The following is a 27,749-nucleotide window of genomic DNA, read 5'->3' as shown; positions in this document are numbered from 1 at the left end:
CACCTTCTTCACAGTGTCATTTCAATTCTCTTCTCCATGTGGCTCAAACTCGCGTGTTGGTCGTCACTAGTGCCGGGGGGTTTCGACTGTAAAAAACAGAACATTAAGTACCCTGGTTGGTTATGAGAGGGCGGGTTTGAAATCGCCGTGCCTACGTGCGTTGCAGAGCCAGTGTAGTGATACACCGGCTGAAGTTATAGCACACGAGCAACAGAAGAAGAGAAAATAAAAATTATAAATAGGTAAGTTACAGCTTTAGCCTATTTCTTATTATTTGATCGAACAAGTGTAATTGGTTTGATTTATTGGGCATATTTTAACCAGCATGACCGAGTAGGAATCGAGTTAGATTGTATCCAATTGTACCCGGTTAAACATTCAGGTGCCTCAGAATAAATAGATAATATAATACATAAAAGTTTTCATTTTATATACTTATGATTCAGCATATTTGTCTTATTTAGAATCAGTGTTCAACTCTATTAAGTTGGGTTCTAGGCTTATTTTCCAGATACATGTGGATATCATGCTCACTTCTATTCCTCTACTTATCGCTTGTCAATGTTTTTAATGAGAGTGGATTGAATTGACATCCAATGAAGGTTTTAATCAAATGCTATTATAAAGGATAACTCTTTATAATTGTCGGTTCTTTCTCTCTTACACACATGCACACACAGTCAGAAACACAAAGAGGTGCACGCACACACACACACACACACACACACACACACACACACACACACACACACACACACACACACACACACACGCACGCACGCACGCACGCACGCACGCACGCACGCACGCACGCACGCACGCACGCACACACACACACACACACACACACACACACACACACACACACACACACACACACACACACACACACACACACGCACACGCACACGCACACACACTGTGAATAATGTATCTAATGTCTAACTCTCAATTAATATTTTCAATTTCATTAAAGGTAAATCAAATTGTCCTAAAATGAAGGCAATTAAGAAATTGCAATTAACGTTTATGTTACATTTATTCAACATGTATCTCCAGAACCATTGGCGATGCAGTGAACGAATCATAGCATATAGGTGTGACTCTCCTTTGGGGAAAAAACAAACATGATTTTATACATTTCTTGTTTCAGTCTAGCTATTAACTGGACGACTGAGCAGAAGAGATATGAACTAGAACATTGTTAGAAATACATGTATCTGCCATTTTATTTGCGCCACAATACAGGTATATACAATTACAGGTTGCATGTTGGAAGGCAACCAAGGCATTTATTGCAGCACATGTTCAAGGCTTGTTATGTGTGGGGGTTTACGTGGACATACAGTACCCTCAGTATTATCAGACCAAGGTTTCCTCCCAAGGTCTGCTTGGCCACATAATGGTTTACTGCATTTCAGCCTTCCTATCTATCTGCCAATGTTGTGGGGGCAGGTAGGTTGGTTCTGTGGTAGAGTACATGGCATTGGGTACATGTCTTTACTATTTTATGGTGGTAAAGCTGGCAGTCAGATGGAGGACTTGGCCCACATTCATAACATCTCAGAGTGTGAGTACCAACCTGTCCATTTAATTGTATTCATTATTAAGGGTAAACTAATCCTTTATCAGTACTTCTACTCTTAGACGCTCTATGATTATGGGGCCAAGAGTGGTATGGTACGGATAGATGTGACGACGTGACCCTGTGGAAATAAATCAGAGAGAGAGAGAGTTGGAGAGAGAGATTCTGAGAGAGAAAAAGAGAGCATTTCCAAGAAATTGCATCCAGCGATCGCCCTGAATGAAACGAGTCCAGACAGTATTGACTTAGCAGCACAGATACCTCTTACCTCAGGTCATATAATGCCCATGCCATTACATATTAGACCCCATTCCCTGCTTCTAGATGAAAGGGTACTCTGCTTCTACCTTCTTTCCAACCAAGGTGTTTAATAAACGATCAAATTGGAAATGTGTCAATTTAAATGAAGCCTTGGAGGACAATGGAAGTTGACTTGTAAAATAAGTGTGTATAATTAAAACCAACACTCTTCTTATTGTGTCCTATTAAATCCGAGAAATTAAACTAAAACCATTAGGAAAAGCTTTCTAAAGGGCCAAGCACTTCTGTAGAACACCCCGACGAGGGCTATATTTCCAATTCATTTTGTTTTAATAGTAAATGTTTTTTTACCTTGTCAACTTCCTTTGTCCTACAATATTTCATGAATATTTTTCACATAACTCCTTCTTTGAACCATGGCAGACAGTGTCCCTCTCCCCAGGACCGACAATGTCTACTTAGCCTATGTCAGACAATATCCACTATGACAGAAAATGTCCTGTTCTTGTAGACAATGTCCTGTTCTTTCAGACAGTATCCCACTCTGTTACCACGTCAGTCTTTGTCACCCAGGACAGCCAGACAGTGTGTCCAGTTTATCTGGCGCTGCTCTTTATATGTGGATTAGCGTGAAGCATTGACTTGTGATAAAGTGCTTTGAGGCACGATGTGTATCTGTGAAGTGACTGTGCTGCTGGAGCTCTCAGGACTAAATGTTCTCGGCTTTGTTGTGTTCCGTCCCTGTATTTCTCCACAGGGTCTCTGAGTTCCACGCTCCCTCTGACTAAGAGACGCGCTGCTGGCTCTACCACAGCTGTAACTTATATGGATAATTCTATACCCAGATGGTTTGCATTTCCTCATCATAAAGATGAAGTTAAAGACACATGCACAAGCATTCTGAATGACTGGTGATTGGATTTAATACGGTGGTACATAATTACTAACAGTTACATTACACATTCAGTTATTAGAGTACCATAGCCTGTGTTCAAATGTTTTTTAACAGAGTACTTCTAATATTTAGAATTCTGACTTTCCCCCCTCCAAAGTCAGATTGGACATTTCAGCAATAATTTAAATCAATTATATATTTTTTCTGCGTCAGTCCTAGCATTTCCACAATTAAAAAATGATGTAATGTGCGTTAGTCTCTATTTGTGTTGAGGGGAGCCTACTTGGGTATTGCCATCCGAAGCAGATGCTGTGTTCTGACTGAGTAGGTTTCAGATTGGTGAACACCATCAGATTGTGCCAGGAACTCAGAACAGAAGGAACATCGTGTTCCCCCCCACACACTCTACACACACACACACACATACACACACACACACACACACACACACACACACACACACACACACACACACACACACACACACACACACACACACACACACACACACACACACACACACACACACACACACACACACACACACACACACACACACACACACACACACACACACACACACACACACACACACACACACACACACACACTCTGCGCAGCCACACACACACACACACAGTCTTACAAGCACACTGCGCAGACACACACACATAGACGGACACATACACACCCCAGATGGACCCACACATACACGCACACACACTACTGCGCAGATGAACACAGACAGAGATGGACAGAGGCAGACACAGACACAGAGGTGGACAGAGACAGAGTCAGACAGACCGACACACTGGGATACATTCCTTCCCCCACACAGAGCCACTCACATTTTAGGTTGAATTCATAATTATTTTACTAGATCATTAAATCAACTCATTATTCTTACATGTTATTGGTGTGTATGTGTGTGTGTGTGTGTGTGTTAATACATTTGGCCCTGTCAATGTGAAACCTATAACGTTACAGCTCCTAGAACATGATGTTCCGTTCCAACTTTTCTTAGAAGTGATGTCCATTCCATATTAAGAAATGCCCCAGTCCCAGAAAAGAATTATAATTTTAAGCTTTATTACTATGGTTATTGATGTTTCCGTTAACAATAGCAAGTGATTACACGCTACTTATATCATTTATAGAACAATTCTTACATACAGTCCATTCGGAAAGTGTTCCAATCCCTTGACTTTTTCCACATTTTCTTACTTCATATCCTTATTCTAAAATTGATTCAATTGTTTTCCCCCCTAATCAATCTACACACAATAGCCTATAATAGCCTATATTTGCAAATTTATTACAAAGAAAAAATTTAAATATTACATTTACATAACTATTCAGACCCTTTACTCAGTACTTTGCTTAAGCACCTTTGGCAGCGACTACATCCTCTTTTCTTCTTGGGTATGGCACTACAAGCTTGGCACACCTTTATTTGGGGAGTTTCTCCCATTCTTCTCTGCAGATCCTTTCAAGCTCTGTCAGGTTGGATGGGGAGTGCCGCTGCACAGCTATTTTCAGGTCTCTCCAGAGATGTTTGATCGGGTTCAAGTCCGGGCTCTGGCTGGGCCACTCAAGGAGATTCAGAGACTTGTCAGGAAGCAACTCCTGCGTTGTAATAATAATAATAATATATGCCATTTAGCGGACGCTTTTATCCAAAGCGACTTACAGTCATGTGTGCATACATTCTACGTATGTTGTCTTGGCTGTGTGCTTAGGGTTGTTGTCCTGTTAGAAGGTGAACCTTCGCCCCAGTCTGAGGTCCTGAGCACTGTGGAGCAGGATCTCTCTGTACTTTTCTCTGTTCATCTTTCTCAATCCTGACTAGTCTCTCAGTCCATGCCGCTGAAAAACATCTCCATAACATGATGATGCTGCCACCACCATGCTTCACTGTAGGGATGGTGCCAGGTTTCCTCCAGACACTTGGCATTCAGGCTAAAGACTTCAATCTTGGTTTCATCAGACCAGATAATCTTGCTTCTCATGGTCTGAGAGTCCTTTAGGTGCCTTTTTGGCAACCAAGAGGGCTGTCATGTGCCTCTTACTGAGGAGTGGCTTCCATCTGGCCACTCTACCATAAAAGCCTAATTGGTGGAGTGCTGCAGAGATGGTTGTTCTTCTGGAAGGTTCTCCCATCTCCACAGAGGAACTCTGGAGCTCTGTCAGAGTGACCATCGAGTTCTTGGTTACTTCCCTGACCAAGGCCCTGCTCCCCAGATTTCTCAGTTTGGCCTGATGGCCAGTTCTAGGAAGAGTCTTGGTGGTTCCAAACTTCTTCCATTAAAGAATGATGGAGGCCACTATGTTCTTGGGGACCTTCAATTCTGTAGATATGTTTTGATACCCTTCCCCAGATCTGTGCCTCGACACAATCCTGTCTTGTAGCTCTACGGACAATTCCTTCGACCTCATGGCTTGGTTTATGATCTGACATGCCCTGTCAACTGTGAGACCTTATATAGACATGTGTGTGCCTTTCCAAATCATAGCCAACAAATTGAATTTACCACAGGTGGACTCCAATCAAGTTGTATAAACATCTCAAGGATGAAACCATTTCTCAATTTCGAATCTCATAGCAAAGGGTCTAAATTCTTATGTAAATAAGCCATTTCTGTTTTTTATTTGTAATACTTTTGCAAACATTTCTAAAAACCTGTTTTTACTTTGTCATTGTGGGGTATTGTGTGTAGATTGATGAGGATTTTTATTTGATTGTGTGTGTGTGTGTGTGTGTGTGTGTGTGTGTGTGTGTGTGTGTGTGTGCATGCGTGCTTGCGTGTGTGCGTGTGCGTGCGTGCGTGCGTGTGTGTGTGTGTGTGTGTGTGTGTGTGTGTGTGTGTGTGTGTGTGTGTGTGTGTGAGCGAGAGAGGGTGAATATGTGTGTGTATGAGAGAGAGTGAGAGAGTATGTGTGTGTGTATGAGAGAGATAGAGTGAGAGAGTATGTGTGGGTGTATGAGAGAGATGGAGTGAGAGAGTATATGGGGTTGTATGAGAGAGATGGAGTGAGAGAGTATGTGTGTGTATGAGAGAGATAGAGTGTTTGTGTTTGCTCGCCCACAGGCACTTCTGTACATTATGAACAATAGCACCAGTACCCAGTTAGGTACTCTCCATCGGAAAGAGGAAGAGATGAAGTTGAACGAAACGTGAAATGTGAGAGCGAGGGGTAAAGAAAGACGCAGAGATTTTGTCAAGGGAGGCGATGAAGGGGTAGAGTGGTGGAAGAGATGTATGGAGGGAAGACGGAGCACAATGATTAATAGTAAGCCAATTAATTGAGTTTATCATGTTTGGCATGGATTGTCTAGACCAGCAGTGAATCAGATCACTTGGTATCTAGGGGGCCAACAGATCAACTGTGTCAGCTGTTACATCTACAAATATTGTATGTGTCGAACTGCTATGCTTTATTTGGTCAGGTCGCAGTTGCAAATGAGAACTTGTTCTCAACTAGCTTACCTGGTTAAATAAAGGTGAAATAATAATGAAAAAACCCCCACTATGACTGACAGGGGGCGCTGTTTTGAAACCACCGTGCCTACATCTTGGCACTCACCCACTATTGTAAAAATTATTTTGGAAGCTACAGAAAAGCATTTATTATCGTCTACACTTGCCACGTTTATTCTATTACATACACCTTCATGCATTCTTTTAAATAGATTATATAAATTAAGCATGAATATATATATCAAATCAAATCAAAGTTTATTTGTCATGTGCGCCGAATACAACAGCTTACACCTTACAGTGAACCAATAGTTCAAAATAGTTATTAGGTAGGTAAAGAAATAAAACAACAGTAAAAAAGGCAGCCTATATACAGTAGCGATGCTATAGAAGTAGCGAGGCTACAAACAGACACCGGTTAGTCAGGCTGATTTAGGTAGTATGTACATGTAGATATGGTTAAAGTGACTATGCATATATGATAAACAGGGAGTAGCAGTAGCGTAAAAGATGGGTTGGCGGGTGTTGGGTGGGACACAATGCAGATAGCCCGGTTAGCCAATGTGCGGAGCACACCTATATATTTTATATATATATAAAACATTTGGCCTTAAAGAGGAAGTTACAGTGCCTTCAGAAAGTACACATACACCTTCCAAATTTGTTCATTTACAGCCTTATTTCAATATTGATTTTTTTTCTCTCACCAATCGACACACAACTCAAGACATTTCAGCTTTTCATTTTTATTAATTTCAAAAATGTTCTACAAACAAAATTCCACTTTGACATTATGGGGTGTTGTGTCACACAAAATCTAAATTAAATACATTTTTTAATTCAGGCTGTAACACAACACAATGTGGAAAAAATAAAGGAAGGCATTATACCATATCCATTTTTTTTACTTAGCAATTAATTGATTCTTGAAAAATATAGCTTTTTTTCCCATGAGCTGTCAAACCCCATGGGAAACCAAAATATAATTATGTAAGCAAGGTAAATGTAAACAAACACTATATAGCCTCAAAATATGGTTAAAACTATTATTTTAATTTCATGGATAGTCAGACCTTGCATCCATAGCTCTGTCTATGAATTTGAGAGTGGTTACATTTCTCCAGCTCTGTCCCTCAGCTTTTCACCAAAACAGGGGTGTGGAGGGTGTTTTGTTATTGTTTTTACTGCTGATTGCCACTTTAAAGAATCATTTTTTGAAAGTACTAATGTTACTGTCGCCACTACACTCAAATACATGTAATTTTGTCACTAAAACATTGAATTTAAATACTGTAGAATTCCATTCATTCCTATGGAGGACTACTTCTTCTGGAGAGTGCCAAAATGGCCAACCAGTGGCTTCAAAGACTCTCTGTTGCCAATATATTACATCGGCAATCCAGGGTTTAACATAATTGGTTAGGGCCAAGGGGAAAGTGTAGGGAGAGAATTGGTATCAGCTGTGTGTGTGACTTCACTGTGGATGTCTGTGGAGGGCCACTCATAGTCAGCCAATTATGTGCTGTTATTTCCTATATGACAAAGGGGTTGTTCCACCTCAAAAAGCACAAGAAAGAGGACTTTGACACTCACCATTTCAGATTGTTCTGAAATCGTTTATATAGTTATTAACAGATACAATGGCATTCCTGAAACATTATTTTGTTGAAATATAATTTGAACTGAGAAATTAAGCTAATTGATTGCACCCAAATTGGACAGATAATATTAAGATAAAATTCAATAAATATAGTGTGAAAGTACCAGCTTTTGACCACTAGGTGCTACTATTCTGGCTCTACAGCCACACTCTATTCATTTTGCTGGTCTCTTGTGTTTACACACAATTTCACAATTTCCTTTGGGTAGAAAACCAATAGATTTAGCTCATTATGAAAATGAATTGTGTGCGTCATCTTCACAATTCAAGCCAGTCCTCCATGAAAGCAATTCAGTGTGTCCTTATAGTAGCTTCAACCCAACTCTCCTTGAATAGTCCAACAAGTGGCCGCTCTCTGAGAGGGCTATCCCTATGCAATTCTTATTTAAACACTTTACCTACAAGCATAACACCTTTGATGTAGAAATGGGCTAGGGACTAAAATGTTGTGACAACCCTAATCAAATAATTAATTGCATGACTGTCATGTTTTCAATAAAATTATCAGGAAACAGATTTATATGTATTGTGAAAGTGACATTTACCATTAAACTCAATGCAATACCATTACAATTGCAAAACAGTATACATTGTGTGTTTGGGACTTTTACCATTGAAACCCATTAGAGACCATAACAATGAAACTAGTATGAAGGGAATAAACAGACTGATTTGCTTTCATGGAGGACTGGCTTGATTTGTGAGGATGACACACAAAATGTGTTTTCATCATGAGCCAAACAAAAGTAACCAGCGAGTCAGTGGCAGGTTTTTGACCATTTTTGGGGATTCCTTATGTCTTAAGGCGTCAGCATGCTTCGGTACGGCTGGCGCCTAGCCAAACTCTTCTAGCCGAACTGAACGAGTGTGCTTGCATACTCCCTTAAAAGACCCTCGCTTGAAAAATGAGAAAAACGGCAATAGTACTGTTTGTCCATTTTGAGGGCATAGCCAGTATACACTTCCTCAAAACAGTCAGAATGAATCTATGATAACTCAAGAAATCTGTCATTCATTTGGATTTTTTTGCCAGGGAGATCTTAGTCGTGCAATTTTACATCTATCCTAAGATGTTTGGTGCAGTGTTTCTCAGTGAAACAATTTCACAACAAATACATTATTGAACAATCCCTACTATTCACCAATCACCAACAACGAGGCGTGACTTTGGCTCCGAACTTTGGCTTGCCTCCTGAAAAGAATGTGCCCGAACTGCCCAAACCCCCCCCCCACCAAAGTCCAAAACGAACAAAATGTCATCATAATATATGCACAAACTCTTCCGAACTGTTTCGGCTGGGATGAATGTGGACACCTTTACTTATTGGTAGGAAGAGGTTTGCTCCAAATCGGATGATAGGTACTATATTTATTGAATATTATCGGAATCCTATAAATTAAAATGGGAAATTTGGGTGCAATCAATTAGCATAATTTCTCAGATATACGATGTAATTTCAACAAAATAGTGTTTTAGGAATGCCAAGCGTACCTGTTTCTAACCACAGAAACAATTTCAGAACAGTCTGAGACGGTGGGCGTCATGGCATGCTGTAATGACATTGAAAGACTCAAAGTCCACTTGGGATGTTTGATTTGTTAGCTTACAATGGGCTATTTGTATTCATTGAGCAAGATAAGTCAACAGCAAAAAAAGTTGAATGAATGAATTAGCTAAGCATCAAGGTTATGTTTATGGTTTAAACGTGTTTCACGTTTGTTTAACAGTATGGCGCAAGTTGTTCAATTAGCTGTTAGATATTTTAGATAAGTGTTGGGCTAGCATCATGTTTTTAAATGTTTTGTTCTGTTTTCTGAGGTATGGTGAAATGATGACATTACAAACTGTGCAGAATTAAGTGTTACAGTGATTCTACTGTGCATGTTTCATCGTGTTCCTCAGTCCGCTTCAATTGAAGACATTTTTCAGAAAATGTTTCTGTCTTGATTTTAAATAGCCGACACCATCTGATATTAGATCCCTTCATAGTTTTCACATTTTGACAATTTTATTCAACATAGGATTGTCTATCCCCTATAAAATATCATAATATGTCAGAACAGATGATTCAATATTCAATGACTCGATAATTGTATTAAATAAACAATGTATTTATCATTTATTTTAAATGGGTCAATAGGGCATAATACCCAACGTCACAGAAAACACTGAAGCTTAATTAGCGTCAACGTTATATCTTAAAAGTTAGTCCATAGTTCACAGCCAGGCCAAAGATAAAACAGATAAAGACGTTCCAAAATCAACATTGACACAGTAAAGGTTAAAATGGCAAATATGATAGCAAGACAGCATATGGAGGACCTGAGATTTCTATAACACACTTTTAATACCTCAGCGTTCTTTAGATAGCAGACACATAGCGTCATGGCTGATTGTGACTACGACAATTTTCTCATGTCCTAAGGCATGGTACCAGGGCCTAAGCTAATTGCCCGGGCGGGATAAAGTACATTTTTATTTTATCTTAACTTGTGAAAAGATGCAACAGGTGGTGGTAACAGAATATTCATTAAGATTGCTATTGGCTTTTCAACTAATTCTTAGTTGGTTGTCCTGCAAATTGTCACCCATTCATTAAATATTTGTTGGAATTTGTATCTTAGACATTGCTTTCAGAGGAGGTACATAACTTGAACAGATCCAGGTGACTTTATTTACAAACTACTGCCATTTGTGCACATACACGTCTTGTTCTGGAACTGGGAGGATGGGTGTTGAGAGAATGCCAAGAAGAATGCCAAGAGTGTGCAAAGCTGTCATCAAGGCAAAGGGTGGCTACTTTGAAGAATCGTAAATATAAGATATATTTGAATTTGTTTAACACTTTTTTGGTTATTACGTGATTCCATATGTGTTATTTCATAGTTTTACAATGTAGAACATAGTAACAATAAAGAAAAACCCTTGAATGAGTAGGTGTGTCCAAACTTTTGACTGGTACTGTATACTTTCATACATTTTTTTTAACTGGTACCTTGGACCTTCAGAAGATTCTTGTGAGACCTGTGGGCGTGCGTCCTAGAGAAAAAAAGCCATTGTGTTTGTGACACATCGTGTGTGACATTTTCAGTCACTAAATGTGAGAATTTTGTATTACAGTTAGTTAGGTCAGACCTACATCCACTGCACACATGACACTAGTATTATGGCATGAATTCAAATGTGTTTAAATGATGTACTGTGGTTTGCGAGATAAAGGCTGCTAAAGAAAGACATCAGGATAATATTATAATGTGCTCATCACCAGAAAGCTATTCAACAGTACCCAACAACGATGGTGCATGTCTCACAAAGAGTGGCGGCACTGTTGCACCATCAGATCTCATATTTCACGGCCCAGTTTTTTTCAGATTGAAGAAGAAATACTTTTTTTTATTTGACCATGGGAAAAAACAAGCTACTGCTTAAATAGGTTACCACATTGCAGTTTTGGTTGAAATGAAACCTTCGACATTGTCAAAAGTGAATGTGGGCTTAGTATACTGCTATGAACCAGCATGTTTACTGGAGTCTTGACATTAGTATGATTGTAGCAAATTCCCAGAGTTAGCATAATGTACTGTGGGCTGGGAGAAGGTTGGCCGTTGAGGCATATGAGGATATTATTTCTGTAGCTCATCATTAGAAAGCTTGTTTGGCTCTTCAACCGTCTCCCAATAATGTACTGTGCTGCAAGTCTCAAAATAAGTAACGGCACAGAGTTTACTCTCCGTTAGTCAGCACCTCTACATACACCGCGTCAGCTCATGGATGTTATCAGAATGAAGAAGAAACAGAGTTGAGAGGTTAGAAACATAATTCCCTGACTCACAGAATGTCAGAGATATAGCATAGCTAACACATTTACCTACTTAAAGCATATGTGTATAATTGATTACAGTTTAATTGACATTCAGGTGGTTCTGGAAGGCCTTTTTTAAGGGGTATTTGTGTGTTGGTGGGGTTTTGTGAGTCTGTTATTACGTTGGTGTGCATCCCAGGTATAAACAATGTGTGTGTGACTCTTTTGTGCAGGGTTAGATTGGCATGCCCAGATGCAGATATGACCACAGATAAGGACCAGTCCATGGATGACCAGTCTCCTGCTGTGGTCTTTGCTGCCAAGGGCATCGACGTCACTCCTAGCAGAGACGAGGGAGTTCTCAAGGTAGGCTTCAACCTCATTCCCAACCTCCTCTGTAAGGGACAAACTCTGTCTTGACATACAGCAACCTGGTCTCAGAGCATTTTGTATTATTCTGTATGTAAACCCGAGACCCTCCCTTTAGTACATGTTACATTTCGTATGGTATGTATTAATTCGTGGATGTGCATTATCCATTTCTTATGATATGTTACGAATTTGGGAAACATACTATATGTTATGAATTTGCAAAACATACAATATGTTATGAATTTTCAAATATATGTTGCGAATTCCAATTTGTTGTAGGCTAAGATGGCTAGGTTAGGGGTTAGGGTTAAGGGTTACGATTAAGGTTCGGGTTAAGAGTTAGGTTAAAAGATTAAGGTTAGGGGAAGGGTTAGTTATCATGCTAAGTAGTTGCAAAATAGCTTAAAAGTAGCAAGTATTTGAAAAGTTAGATAAATAATTCGATAAAATGCTAAAGTTGTCCGTGATGAGATTCCAACACGCAACCTTTGGGTTGCTAAACGTTCACCGTGATACACCTTCTCATCCACCTTCTCATCCACCCCAACCAACCACCCCTTTCGTTTTTGACTGTAACCATACCAAATGTAACATATCCTACTAATTTGAGTGTTTCAGATTTACTTTTACTATGTTACATCTAGTCTATGAGACCAAGCTGCATACAGGAGTGTGTAGCTCAACTTATTACAAGCACACACACAAAGTCTTCCATGTCACAGTAACCAGAGAGACTTCAGAGAAAGGCATCCTTCATAATTCTGCCACCAGAATCAAGAGTGTTCCTTTGTATTGAGCACATCCTCGGTGTTACCTCTAAAACAGAGCACTGCAACAAATGCCTAGCTGTTAGGATGAAAAATAATAATAGGGGTACATGAAAAAGAAGTATGTGACACGAAGAAACCATCATCACTGTCTAGCTAGAGAAACAAGTACTAGCATGCTGAGTTGAGATTATCTCAGGGCTGACATTTGTTCTTTATACAGGTGGTGAAAAACCAGGGAGAGGATGGGGACAGACCCATGATTGGGGACAAGGTAGCAGTACACTACACTGGCAAACTAATCAATGGGAAGAAGTTTGACTCCAGTATGGAACGCAAAAACCCTTCACCTTCAGTTTGGGAAAGGGTATGTCCGAGTCTGAGACGGCCTCTTACTGAGGTACTCGTTTCTAAACATCTCCGATACCTTTTCAGCTGAAGTAGAACTGTCATCAGGACATACAGATGTACATATTGTACATATAGCTTCTATATTATACTTACATTTTTGACATCTGTATGTATGGAAGAAAGAACTAATCTAACTCACTCACCGTATGTATCGCCCATATGTCACTGCATATGTAGCCTACATCTGTTTGTCATGTCTCTAATTTTGTATCACTCCACAGGTCAGGTGATTAAGGGCTTGGATATCGGTGTGTCCTCTATGCAGAGAGGAGAGGTGTGCATGCTCCTCTGTAAACCAGCATATGCCTATGGGTCAGCTGGATGCCCGCCCAAAATACCTCCCAACGCCATGTTACAGTTTGAGGTAGGTAAAGCTTAGTGGTTACCAAGGGGATGATGGTATATAAGGCCTTCCTCTGCACGTAACAGGATTCCCCTTTGTATTCTGACTGTCCATTGTTCTAGATTCTCTCTCGGCATTGTGAACAGAACACATAACACTGTCTCTGTCATCATTTTCATCCCCATGGAATCTTTCGGTTATCGTTGTTTAAAAGTGTGCCACTGCTGCTAGTGTTGCTATGGCAACACATGGATGTCACGTGACATTTTTATTCTGTCCTTACGCGTTTCTTCACTTCCTGTAGGTGGAGCTGCTGAGCTTCCAAGGCGAGGTGCTGACGGACGACGGCGGCATCACAAGGAGGATAAAGGTCAAAGGGGAGGGCTATAATAACCCCAACGACGGATCAACAGTCCACGGTAAGGTGGACATGCTCTCTCTCTATCACATTCACTGTGATCTAATTGACTGTGATCTTGGTGATCAATATGTTAATTGATTTTGTTACAAAAGCTTTGTCTCACATTAACCAGGTTTCCATCCAACCTTTTTTATTTGAGTAAAGTGCATGTTGGATATTTTTATTTTTTTACGACAGGCCTGATTGAAACAGCAAAAGACTTTCCAAATGTCAACAAAGCAAATTACCCTAGACACAGTGAGCTCTTTTTGTGCGAGAAATGGTGGTATTAATATAACAATCATATCACAAAGTAAACTTGGAGTCAAGCAATGATACGCTATGTGGTCCTCTCACTACAACTCGGGAGAGCATACAGTTGAATTTATCAGGCTACAGATGAAACAAGTTGTGATGAACGTCACAGGGTGGTGAAAGTGCACGGTGATAAGCTTTGACGCTCCTTTCCAATAGAGGCTCCTATACAATAAATATTGAGGGTCTTATTCTGGTGACATGATGATCGAGGCTTGGCTGCTGTTTGACAAATAAAAAGAATCTCGCTATTTTGTCCATAATAACGTCACCATGTTAGATAGCCTACCCACACTGTATATCTGCAGGCTTTTTGGGTAGAGCACACGTGCCAAGACCAGAGTGGGCATATTCGCTATACATAACCACAATTTATTTGGTGACAAAACCAGAGTTGACAATGTGATGGAAACCCATTTAACTTGTATTTTTTATTCAGTACATGGGAATTTAATCACCAAAGTTATTTTTATGTGCACTAGGTCATCACCGACAACCGTTTATCCGCAACAAGTCAATTAGAAGGAAACGCATATCTGATGGGAAAATGCGCATTTTGTATTTATTCCGATTTTGGGGATAGTCACATGAAAATCTGTCGCCAATTGAATGGAAACCTAGCTAGTGACTGTGAACAGATTTATTGTGATCAAAATGTTTACAGATTTTTGTACAGTCTCAAACAAGACAAAAAAACAACATTTTGAACACTCAAACTAAACATGTTGAACAATCTAAACTATATTATGCTATCTGAACAGTCCATTCCCATTAAGTAAAATATAATAATATTAATATTTACCATTCAAAAAATTATCTTATTTTCTAATTTCCTCCTGTATCCCACAGTACACCTGGAGGGTCGCTGTGAAGAGCGTCTGTTTGACTCCAGGGATGTGCACTTCGTGGTGGGCGAGTCAGAGGACATGGGCGTTCCTCTGGGTATAGACAGGGCCATGGAGAAGATGCAGAAAGGAGAATGCTGCATGCTCTACTTAAAACCCAAGTAAGAGCTTCTACTCTACTCTACTCTACTCTACTCTACTCTACTCTACTCTACTCTACTCTACTCTACTCTACTCTACTACTCTACTCTACTCTACTCTACTCCGTATCGCTAGTGGTGACTCTACTCTACTCTACTCTACTCTACTCTACTCTACTCTACTCTACTCTACTCTACTCTACTCTACTCTACTCTACTCTACTCTACTCTACTCTCTATCGCTAGTGGTGACTCTACTCTACTCTACTCTACTCTACTCTACTCTACTCTACTCTACTCTACTCTACTCTACTCTACTCTACTCTACTCTACTCTACCCTCGCTAGTGGTGACTCTACTCTGCTCTACTCTACTCTACTCTACTCTACTCTAGTGGTGACTCTACTCTGCTCTACTCTACTCTACTCTACTCTACTCTCTACTCTACTCTACTCTACTCTACTCTACTCCCTATCGCTAGTGGTGACTCTACTCTACTCTACTCTACTCTACTCTACTCTACTCTACTCTACTCTACTCTACTCTACTCTACTCTACTCTACTCTACTCTACTCTACTAGTGATGACTCTAATCTACTCCTTATCACTAGTGATGGGAAGGATTTCGGAAGGCTTTGGTACTTTTACCAAATTGTTCCAAAAAGTGGTTAATTTCTCGTAGCTTCAATATTTGTTCACAATGCACATTAGTGACATCTGCTGGTCAACAATAAATAGCAGCGTGTGATTATCAGATAGACTTTTCGTTCTCCACTGGTTTTATCAAAACTCTGTGGCGCAGTAGTACATTTTTGGCATCAGTAGCCTAAATTTGGAATTCCTGCTTCCCTTTTTTTGCCTTCAAGTTTAATATATATATACACTGCTAAAAATAAATAAAGGGAACACTTAAACAACACAATGTAACTCCAAGTCAATCACACTTCTGTGAAATCAAACTGTCCACTTATGAAGCAACACTGATTGACAATAAATTTCACATGCTGTTGTGCAAATGGAATAGACAACAGGTGGAAATTATAGGCAATTAACAAGACACCCCCAATAAAGGAGTGGTTCTGCAGGTGGTGACCACAGACCATAGTTCCTATGCTTCCTGGCTGATGTTTTGGTCACTTTTGAATGCTGGTGGTGCTTTCACTCTAGTGGTAGCATGAGACGGAGTCTACAATCCACACAAGTGGCTCAGGTAGTGCAGCTCATCCAGGATGGCACATCAATGTGAGCTGTGGCAGGAAGGTTTGCTGTGTCTGTCAGTGTCGTCTCCAGAGCATGGAGGCGCTACCAGGAGAAAGGCCAGTACATCAGGAGATGTGGAGGAGGCCGTAGAAGGGCAACAACAAAGCAGCAGGACCGCTACCTCCGCCTTTGTGCAAGGAGGAGCAGGCAGGAGGAGCACTGCCAGAGCCCTGCAAAATTACCTCCAGCAGGCCACAAATGTGCATGTGTCTGCTCAAACGGTCACAAACAGACTCCATGAGGGTGGTATGAGGGTCCGACGTCCACAGGTGGGGGTTGTGCTTACAGCCCAACACCGTGCAGGACATTTTTCATTTGCCAGAGAACACCAAGATTGGCAAAGTCGCCACTGGCGCCATGTGCTCTTCACAGATGAAAGCAGGTTCACACTGAGCACATGTGACAGACGTGACAGAGTCTGGATACGCCGTGGAGAACGTTCGGCTGCCTGCAACATCCTCCAGCATGACCAGTTTGGTGGTGGGTCAGTCATGGTGTGGGGTGGCATTTCTTTGGGGGGCCGCACAGCCCTCCATGTGCTCGCCAGAGGTAGCCTGACTGCCATTAGGTCCCGAGATGAGATCCTCAGACCCCTTGTGAGACCATATGCTGGTGCGGTTGGCCCTGGGTTCCTCCTTATGCAAGACCATGCTAGACCTCAGTGTGTCAGCAGTTCCTGCAAGAGGAAGGCATTGATGCTATGGACTGGCCCGCCCGTTCCCCAGACCTGAATCCAATTGAGCACATCTGGGACATCATGTCTCGCTCGATCCACCAACGCCTGCGGATGCTTTAGTCCAGGTCTGGGAGAAGATCCCCCAGGAGACCATCCGCCACCTCATCAGGAGCATGCCCAGGTGTTGTAGGGAGGTCATACAGGCACGTGGAGGCCACACACACTACTGAGCCTCATTTTGACTTGTTTTAAGGACATTACATCAAAGTTGGATCAGCCTGTAGTGTGGTTCTCCACTTTAATTTTGAGTGTGACTCCAAATCCAGACCTCCATGGGTTGATAAATTTGATTTCCATTGATACTTTTTGTGTGATTTTGTTGTCAGCACATTCAACTATGTCAAGAAAAAAGTATTTAATAAGAAAATTTAATTCATTCAGATCTAGGATGTTTATTATTTTGAGCAGTGTATATAAAAAAAACTGATGCTTAAGACAGAAGCTTATACTATACTAAATAAAATTATAATTAAAACTAAATACAATTATTTGAACAACAGTGCAGAAAGTGTGGTTTCAATTTTGCCTTCATCAGGATTCGACCTCACCCTCACATCCCTGAATGTTCCCTACTCTACCTGCCAACACCTCGATCACACCAACAGTGTTGTGGGGCAGAATAGTACGCAGTATCATCTGGATATGTCTGCAACAAAAGTTCAACATTCACCTTCTGATACAATTTCTGTCAAGCCGTTAACGAATACAGCTTGACACATACGTTCGATAAATCCAACACGTGCACCACACAGAACGTACTGCAACTGCCTCTGCAACGCGATGCTGCAAGGCAAACGCAGTGTTCCGTTGGAAATGAATGTACTTCTGGCGTACCAAAATGGTAAGCTACTGGTCAGGTGAAACTTTTTATACAAAATCCCAAATTTGTAAGTACTGTGTCCAGTAGAGGTCGGTGTTTGAAGGCAGCTTGGAATCGAAGAAAGCATTCGGAATCATTGTGAAATCAAGTGGGATCTCGCCAATCACATGAGCAGACAAAGCTTCGGATGTCATTGATACACGCATTGGCACACTGCTTCAAAGGAAAACTATTACACTCATATTGTAATTAGTTATGAGTAATATTTAATAGAAATCTGGAAAAGTTACTTTAAAGGGTCAATCTGCAGTTTTTTACATACATTTCTGGACTTATAAATGATTGATATTGATATATACCCATTGGTTCTTGAAGAATATACCTCATAAATACCGCATGAGTTTAGTTCAACTGTTGTACCCCAAGAGAACTCCAACGTTTGTAAACAAACATTGCCTCAAAACATGGTTAAAACTATAATGTTGATATCATGGATGGTAAGACCTTCCATCCATATCTATGAATTTGAGAGTGGTTACATTTCTCCAGCCCCATCACTCAGCTTTTTACCAAAACAGGGTCAGGGAGGATGCTTTGTTATTGTTTCATCTGCTGATTGCTACTGTAAACAAGCATCACTATACAAAAAATCTTGACTTTATGTTTGCCTTTCATGGAACGGGTGTATGTCAGGACTAGTCAGCCATACAATACTCTCTGTCTTGTTTTTTTGTAGGTATGGTTTTGGGAAAGAGGGTAGAGCACAGTATAAGATTGGACCAAACTCAGACCTGGTGTATGAAGTGACTCTAAACAACTTTCAGAAGGTGAGTTCTACTTGCTGGATTAGATAAGGTAGCAACAATGTGTTCAAGTATCCTGTTAGTGTCCCTGGAAGATACCAACAGATTGATTTGATTTGAGCTGGTGGAGTTGAGACAATGAGTGTCTCAGTTAGATATTGCATGATGGCAGAGTGACCCTGGAGAAAATAATGGGAAGAAACAGGCATCATCTCAATGAAAGTCATCCTCAAATCTCCTCCTCTGAAACATAACAATATGTTTCCTTTCCAAGGCCAAAGAATCCTGGGAGTTGGATCAGAAGGAGAAACTGAAATTGTCCGCCACAGCCAAACAGAAAGGGACCCAATATTTCAAGGTATAGTGGGCCATCTCTGTCTTTCAGAAAACAGACAAAGATCTCATGGCATTTGGATGCATCTGTGTGTGAATAATTGAACCAAACCCTGTGAACTTGCAGAACTTGAACCCTGCAAACAAGTTCACAAGGACATTTTTCAATTATTTAACGATTTATTTAGTCAAATAGCGACATTATAACCTGGAAGAGTGATTTAATTTGAAAATGTTCTTCAACAACGTGCATTATATGAAGAGGTGACTTTTTATACATTGCTCAGATTACTAAAGTCTCGTTAAATAATCGACACCTCATACCGCACATTGTTGAAGAAAAGCTTCAAAATCACAACTGCGAGATTATAATTTAGGTTCGCAGTTTTTTTGTACTTTGTACATTGCTTTTGAACTATGAAAATGTTGTCTAAAATCTCGTTTGTATGAGAGACCTGCTAAACGTAGCCCCTGTGTTGTCCCTGGATGTAGGCGGGGCGTTACCTTCAGGCAGTGGTCCAGTACCAGCGCGTTGTGTTGTGGCTGGAGATGGAGTTTGGTGTGGGCAAGGAGGAGCAGCAGAAGCTCCAGGACTTCCTACTGGCTGCCCAGCTCAACCTGGCTATGTGCTACCTGAAGCTGAGAGAGTACGCACTGGTTGTGGAGAACTGCAACAAGGTACACTCTCACTGCATACCTGGCACCACGCATGAGAAACCCCACAAACATATACACGTATACCATACTGAAGCCACACAGAGCATGCAGCTAACACCTGTTCATGGAATAGCATACAGTTGTGTTTGTCTATGACTTTTTGCTCTGGGTCACTGGGGTTGTATACAAGTATTAATCTGTTTGACAAGCATTAAAATTACACCTTTTCAACCATTCTGTAACTTTTTCTAAACAGCTTTACAAACTAACTTAAACTTATAAACGCCCTTTATAAATCCCTGTAGGTAATATAGTTACAAATATAGTATCTATGTGTGTATGTCCCAGGTGATAGAGCTGGATGAGAAGAATGAGAAGGCTCTGTACCGGCGTGGGAAGGCTCGTCTCTTCCGTAACGAGTTCAGCCTGGCCATGTCTGACTTTAAACTGGTGCTGCAGGTCAACCCCTCCAACCGGGCGGCACGCGATCAAGTATCCATCTGTCAACGCAATATCCGGGAACACCACGAAAAGGACAAGAAGATCTATGCCAACATGTTCCAGAAGTTCGCTGAGCGTGACGTCAAGGTCTGGATCAACGTCTTTCACAGTCTGGATGGGTTCCATCCCAAATGGCAACCTATTCCCAATATAGTGTACTACTTTTAAACAGAGCCCTATAGGCCCTGGTCAAAAGTTGTTCACTATATAGGGAATAGGGTGCCATTTGGGATGCAGCTTGGATGTTTAATCAGTTGTACAATCTGACCTGGTTCACTGTTCTGTTTGAGTAAGTGGATACATGTGATATCACACGTTTATCTATTTTAATCATCTCTGCTGTGCTGCTGACCTATTGTCGTCAATTGTTCATGGTTTAGAGATTCATGCTTACTGGTACTAGGCTGACACCTAGTGGTAGTATTGAGTAGCACATTTATTTGAATTTTTGTTATCAAATTCTCTCATTATAATATATGCCATTTAGCAGACACTTTTATCCAAGTGACTCATGCATATTATAAATGTTTATGTATGAGTGGTCCTGGGAATCAAACCCACTAACCTGGCATGGCAAGAACCATGCTCTAGCAAATGAGCTACAAAGGACCACTCATTGATGCTTCCTTTTTACTCCATAATCTATTATCAAGTTGTGTCTTCATTAACAAAAACATTTATATTATACTAATTCATATTCCAAAACCAAATGTAGGACAAGTTATTTATTTTAGCACAATGGAAGAAATCTACAAATGACTTCCACAAACATTCTTTACTCAAGTCTCTCTCCTTTGTATCTGTGTGCTCGAACAGGCAGGGAAGGGAAAGAGGAGGAGGGGGGAGGACAGTGGAGTGATGAACGAGAACCATCAAGTGGCCATTAAGAGACGACGCAGGAGTCAGGACCATGGCCAGGACTGTCCCTGATGCTCCAGAGGAGGTCTGGAGGAGGGCAAAGCCAGGGGGGCAGGTCTCCCCTCGCTATCCACACAGAGACCAGGGGTCTGAGGCAGGGACTGGACGGGGCTGGACCACACCCGTCCACTCTGATCTCATCATCCCCTACCTACCCCTCCACTATGTGTGCTGTACCCAGCATGACAGACAGAGGGCGTGAGTGGGGAAGGCTCCAAGCCAAACAGCAATCCTTCCTTCAGTCTATAACATGGAATCCTGTCCAGGTCTTGTCCTCAACCTCATGCGTTGTGCAATTCCTCCGAATGCACACCTCAATTTAACTCAGATCCACAGACTGCATTATGTTGATAATCAAATCAAAATGAATCACATAAGATAATACAATATAATATAATTTTGCTTGGCATTGCATTTTCCCATTTTGCACATACAGATGAACAACAGGTGTCATTGTATTTTGGTTGTTTTGATCTATTGGTTGGGATGTCTGGGGTTGCCTTACACCTTGTGCTTAAACTCACAATTGGAATCCTAAATATATTTAACTTCACCATGTGGAACTGTGGTGCGACACTGAGCCACTGCAACAGACAAAACAGCTGGCATCATCGTCACCTCGTTGTCATGACACCCGCAGTCCCAAAAGACTAGTTATGTTTAGACAATGAGTCATGCAGTATATTTGCACAGACATTTTGGCTGAAGAACCTCCCACTCTTTACTCTTGAACATAGAGAATTAACAAGTACAGACTCATGGACCATTGCATGCTGCAGATGCTACATACTGTTGTGTTTGCCACTCTCTTTGACTGTCCGGGAAGTCCAAAATCAAAGAAAGTCCATTAATGAAGCTTTAAGTCTCAGCTTTCCAAGCTGCTGTCCAGTCCTCTCTGACTTCAACATTTCATTCTCTCCTGGACAAATGCTTTTTTCCATCTACGCTGTTAGAATTTGAGTTATGTGACTGATGATAATTAGGGCGTATAGATTCTAGTTGTGTAGTTCTCTTCCTCCCCAGTTCTGGAATGGGTGACTGTACTGTCTTACCTTTTAGGACACTTGTTTCCCTCTACTAAAAGAGTGTTAAATGATGGACAATGATTCACTTCAATCTTCAGCAAAGATTGTAAAACCACCGATGTTGTCTTTTTAGGAAAAGTAACACTCAATGATTTGGATAAAAACCTGGGCTTTATATTTTTGGACATTTGCTTTTGCATTCGTTGGACATCAGGCCCTTGGGTGTCTTACTGATATTATCATTGTGAAACAAAAAAAGGCAGGCTTAAACTCTCACTATAAAAAGAAACCATTGAATCCTTGTGCGTATGCTTTTTTATTTTTATTAAAAATGTCTATACCCAACACTGTTTTTGAAGGCTCACAAGTGGTGCAGTGGTCTAAGGCACTGCATTTCAGTGACAGAGGCATCACTACACACCCTGGTTCGATCCTGGGCGGTATCACAACCGGCCATGATCGAGAGTCCCATAGGGCGGCCCACAATTGGCCCAGCGTCGTCCGGTTTAAAGGAGTGTTTTGCCACGTTAGGCTGTTATTGTAAAATAAGAATTTGTTCTTAACTGACTTGCCTAGTTAAAAAGATATGGTATTTTTTTGTAATTGGAGGGTAGTTACCTATGCCACAGGGTAAGGAGTTAAGTGTTGCCAGGATAAGATATCAGAGCATAAAAACCTTATCAAGAGTTTCTATGCTAATGATATCCATAATATTTGTTCACCAATGCTTTGGATACAAATGGCTTTCCTTCAATTTGTACTGTTTTCTAGGGGATCCAACTATGAATGTTATTGGACGACACTGAGCGTAACGGAGTCTTAAGAGTGTAATAATACTATATATCACGCACTGTACAGAAGCCTGCTGTAAGTGTTGATAACATGACACAGATGCTATGGAAACTGTGTATCATCCAATGATTAAGTATTCACTCTATCTCTGGTAAATTTGCAAATTCAGGCATTAGAGATTACATTTACAGTTTGCATTGACCTGCGCCCTACCCCAACTGTACTGTTAGTGATAAGTGTTCTTTGTCTACCACGGGACATTAGTGAAACGAGTGACCGGATCTCCATGGTGTTCAGTCAGAGGATCAAGATGATGTCCTTCTGTGTGTAAATATTTGAAGATAACATAACTTAAAAAGGAACAAAGAAAACCCCAGTCAAAAAGCCCCTTATATCAATTGCCTGCCAAGAGAACTTGAAATTGTATTTTTTTTTTTACTCAGTTTTAAACCAAATGTTGTATCTGTAATATCATGAGTCCAGTGTTGCTCTTTAGCAATATGTTTTTGTGGAACAAAAACCTATATTACTTGAGGTGTCAAACAAGGGGGACTTACTGTAGGTAGGACACAAAGTGTATCTGTGGAAATGAAAGCGGAAGTCAGAAGACACCATTTCAGTTGATGAGATAGTGTGTCGCTGTTGTAGGCTTAGATGTATTATATATTCATTACAAGTCATATTTTACCTGTTGTAACTCGTGTATATTTTTTTGTTACTGCAGAACCCATAAGTTCTCAGGTGGAGGTAATGTAAAATATCTTCAACCAGAAATAAGGCTTGTTATACTCAGGCACTAAGCTCTCAGCTCTCTTCCCTTCTGGCCTGAAATGCCAAATACAAAAAGGGTCCAAGTGTTATATTTTATCATATGAATGCTGAAGGAAATAGGACAAAATACAACTTGTCACCCATCACAGTCACACTGAGAGCTCTCATATTACCACATACTGTCGGCATGTTGTACGACCTGATAACTGGCACACTTTTAATAGGCATTCTTTCTTACCTTACACACAACGACAAACTTGTCAAGCTTCCTCATATTTGAACTCAAATCAAATTTTATTAGTCACATGCGCTGAATACAACAGGTGTAGACCTTACAGTTAAATGCTTACTTACGAGCCCCTAACCGACAGTGCAGTTTCAAAAATTATGGATAAGAATAAGAGATAAAAGTAACAAGTAATTAAAGAGGAGCAGTAAAAAAATAACAATATATACAGGGAGGTGCCGGTACAGAGTCAATGTGCGGGTCCACCGGTAAGTTGAGGTATGTAGGTAGAGTTAATGTGATGTGAATGTGAGTAGTCTGGGTAGCCATTTGACTAGATGTTCAGGAGTCTATTTGGCTTGGGGGTAGAAGCTGTTTAGAAGCCTCTTGGAACAAGGCTTGGCGCTCCAGTACCGCTTGCCGTGTGGTACCAGAGAGAACAGTCATTGACAAGGGTGGCTGGAGTCTTTGACAATTTTCGGGGAGCAAGGAGTTTGCAAAGGAGCACACAATGTCAGTGTCGTTCTGTTCTTCTTTATTTACTGTAATGCAATACCATAACAGGGCAACAAGGGACCCTTTCAAACTCTTGTTTATGTTAAGATGACTTCGGCATTTATGTCTTGTCAGTCTCTCCCTGGAATGACTACTCTTTCAAATTTCAAATCAGTATTAAAAAAGGTAGGAAACAATGGGCCAGTTTCCCAGACACAGATTAAGCCTAACCCAGGACTAAAAGGCATTCTCAATGGAGATTCTGAGAGATATGTTGTGAGAATTCATAAATTACCATTCAACTTCTTCCCCTGAAACCCTGAACGACCTCGGGCTCTTTTCAATCTGCATCGCAGATATTCATCTTTACAGTGTGATTGAGATTTAAAGGCAATGTTCTCGCTTTGGTGGAGATATACACTGTAAACGCCGTACAGTCGTGGCCAAAAGTTTTGAGAATGACACAAATATAAATTTCTACAAAGTTTTCTGCTTCAGTGTCTTTAGATATTTTTGTCAGATGGAATACTGAAGTATAATTACAAGCATTTCATAAGTGTCAAAGGCTTTTATTGACAATTACATGAAGTTGATGCAAAGAGTCAATATTTGCAGTGTTGACCCTTCTTTTTCAAGACCTCTGCAATCTGTCCTGGCATGCTGTCAATGAACTTCTGGGCCACATCCTGACTGATGGCAGCCCATTCTTGCATAATCAATGCTTGGAGTTTGTCAGAATTTGTGGGTTTTGTTTGTCCACCCTCATCTTGAGGATTGACCACAAGTTCACAATGGGATTAAAGTCTGGGGAGTTTCCTGGGCAGGGACCCAAAATATCGATGTTTTGTTCCCCGAGCCACTTAGTTATCACTTTTGCCTTATGGCAAGGTGCTCCATCATGCTGGAAAAGGCATTGCTCATCACCAAACTGTTCCTGGATGGTTGGGAGAAGTTGCTCTCGGAGGATGTGTTGGTACCATTCTTTATTCATGGCTGTGTTCTTAGGCAAAATTGTAAGTGAGCCCACTCCCTTGGCTGAGAAGCAACCCCACACATGAATGGTCTCAGGATGTTTTACCGTTGGCATGGCACAGGACTGATGGTAGCGCTCACCTTGTCTTCTCCGGACAAGCTTTTTTCCAGATGCCCCAAACAATCAGAAAGGGGATTCATCAGAGAAAATGACTTTACCCCAGTCCTCAGCAGTCCAACACCCTGTACCATTTGCAGAATATCAGTCTGTCCCTGATGTTTTTCCTGGAGAGAAGTGGCTTCTTTGCTGCCCTTCTTGACACCAGGCCATCCTCCAAATGTCTTCACCTCACTGTGCGTACATATTAATAATGGGAATTGATGGGAAATTATGTAAAATATATCACTAGCCACTTTAAACAATGCTACCTAATATAATGTTTACATACCCTACATTATTCATCTAATATGTATACGTATATAGTGTACTCTATATCATCTACTGCATTCTTATGTAATACATGTATCACTAGCCACTAACTATGCCACTTTGTTTACATACTCATCTCATATGTATATACTGCACTTAATACCATCTCCTGTATCTTGCCTATGCCGCTCTGTACCATCACTCATTCTTATGTACATATTCTTTATCCCCTTACACTTGTGTCTATAAGGTAGTAGTTTTGGAATTGTTAGCTAGATTACTTGTTGGTTATTACTGCATTGTCGGAACTAGAAGCACAAGCATTTCGCTACACTCGCACTAACATCTGCTAACCATGTGTATGTGACAAATAAAATGTGATTTGATTTGATATGCACTCACACCTGCCTGCTGCCATTCCTGAGCAAGCTCTGTCAATCTCACAGCTGAATCAACTTGTCCTGGCGCTTGCTTGACTTTCTTGGGCACCCTGAAGCCTTCTTCTCACAACAATTGAACCTCTCTTCTTGAAGTTCTTGATGATCCAATAAATGGTTGATTTAGGTGCAAGCTTACTGTCAGCAATATCCTAACCTGTTTTAATTTTACTAGGCAAGTCAGTTAAGAACAAATTCTTATTTTCAATGACAGCCTAGGAACAGTGGGTTAACTGCCTGTTCAGGGGCAGAACGACAGATTTGTACTTTGTCAGCTCGGGGATTTGAACTTCAACCTTTTGGTTACTAGTCCAACACTCTAACCACTAGGCTACCCTGAAGCCCTTTTTGTGCAGAGAAATTATGACGGCACGTGTCTCCTTGCAGGTAACCATGGTTGACAGAGGAAGATCAATGATTCCAAGCACCACCCTCCTTTTGAAGCTTCCAGTCTGTTATTTGAACTCAATCAGCATGACAGAGTGATCTCCAGCCTTGTCCTCGTCAATGCTCACACCTGTGTTAACAAGATAATCACTGACATGATGTCAGCTGGTCCTTTTGTGGCAAAGCTGAAATGCAGTAGAAAAGTTTTTTTGGGGATTCAGTTCATTTGCATGGCAAAGAGGGACTTTGCAATTAATTGCAATTAATCTGATCACTCTTCATAACATTCTGGAGTATATGCAAATTGCCATCATACAAACTGAGGCAGCGGAATTGATATTTTTGTCATTCTCAAAACTTTTGGCCACGAATGTATATGTCGGTCTAATCGGAAATTACCTTTACATTTCTATCGCAAAATCTGTAACACTTCAGCTTTACAGATTGAATAGAGCCCCTAGTCTTTAAACTCAGTGGAGTTTAGAACCAGAGTCTAACATCTCTGTTAGAACTACTATTACAAGTTGCTGAAGAACACCAGATGATTGCCTGACATGTGGAATGACACAACCAATTACTGGACCACATTGTGAAATACTAGTGGAATACATCATGTACAGCTGGGGAATTGTGTAAAATGATCACGAGAACAACAAAAATATATCAAAATCTTGAAACACTATTATCACCCTAACCCGCTACATTGAGGGTCATAATGGTATCTATGAATGATAAAACATAAACTGTCATCAGGGATAGTAGAGCTGGTGCTGCTCCTTTGGTCAGCAATCATCAGAGCCATTTGTACACTGTAATACAGACCATAATAAGTCATTAAAGGATGAATATAGATATTGTACAAACAACTGTCTAAAGCTACTAGTATTCATTTTTCATATCAGGGTAAATT

The 27,749-nt window shown here is 40.7% G+C and overlaps 1 protein-coding gene across 1 annotated transcript; it reads left to right on the top strand.

The window, feature by feature from the left end:
• LOC124002959 (peptidyl-prolyl cis-trans isomerase FKBP5-like) lies at nt 1-22,626 on the top strand. Its single transcript, XM_046310825.1, is given in 12 exon segments — nt 1-242; nt 11,917-12,049; nt 13,046-13,163; nt 13,166-13,189; nt 13,455-13,597; nt 13,881-13,995; nt 15,141-15,297; nt 18,829-18,919; nt 19,170-19,253; nt 19,721-19,906; nt 20,234-20,473; nt 21,203-22,626. Coding segments are annotated over 11 exon segments (1,377 nt in total). The 5' UTR covers nt 1-242; nt 11,917-11,944; the 3' UTR covers nt 21,317-22,626.
• Nucleotides 22,627-27,749: the final 5,123 nt, after the last annotated feature.

Source organism: Oncorhynchus gorbuscha, linkage group LG18 (genome assembly GCF_021184085.1).
Source record: "Oncorhynchus gorbuscha isolate QuinsamMale2020 ecotype Even-year linkage group LG18, OgorEven_v1.0, whole genome shotgun sequence".
In the NCBI taxonomy this organism is placed as follows: Eukaryota; Metazoa; Chordata; class Actinopteri; order Salmoniformes; family Salmonidae; genus Oncorhynchus; species Oncorhynchus gorbuscha.
This window is presented reverse-complemented; position numbering and strand designations above follow the sequence as displayed.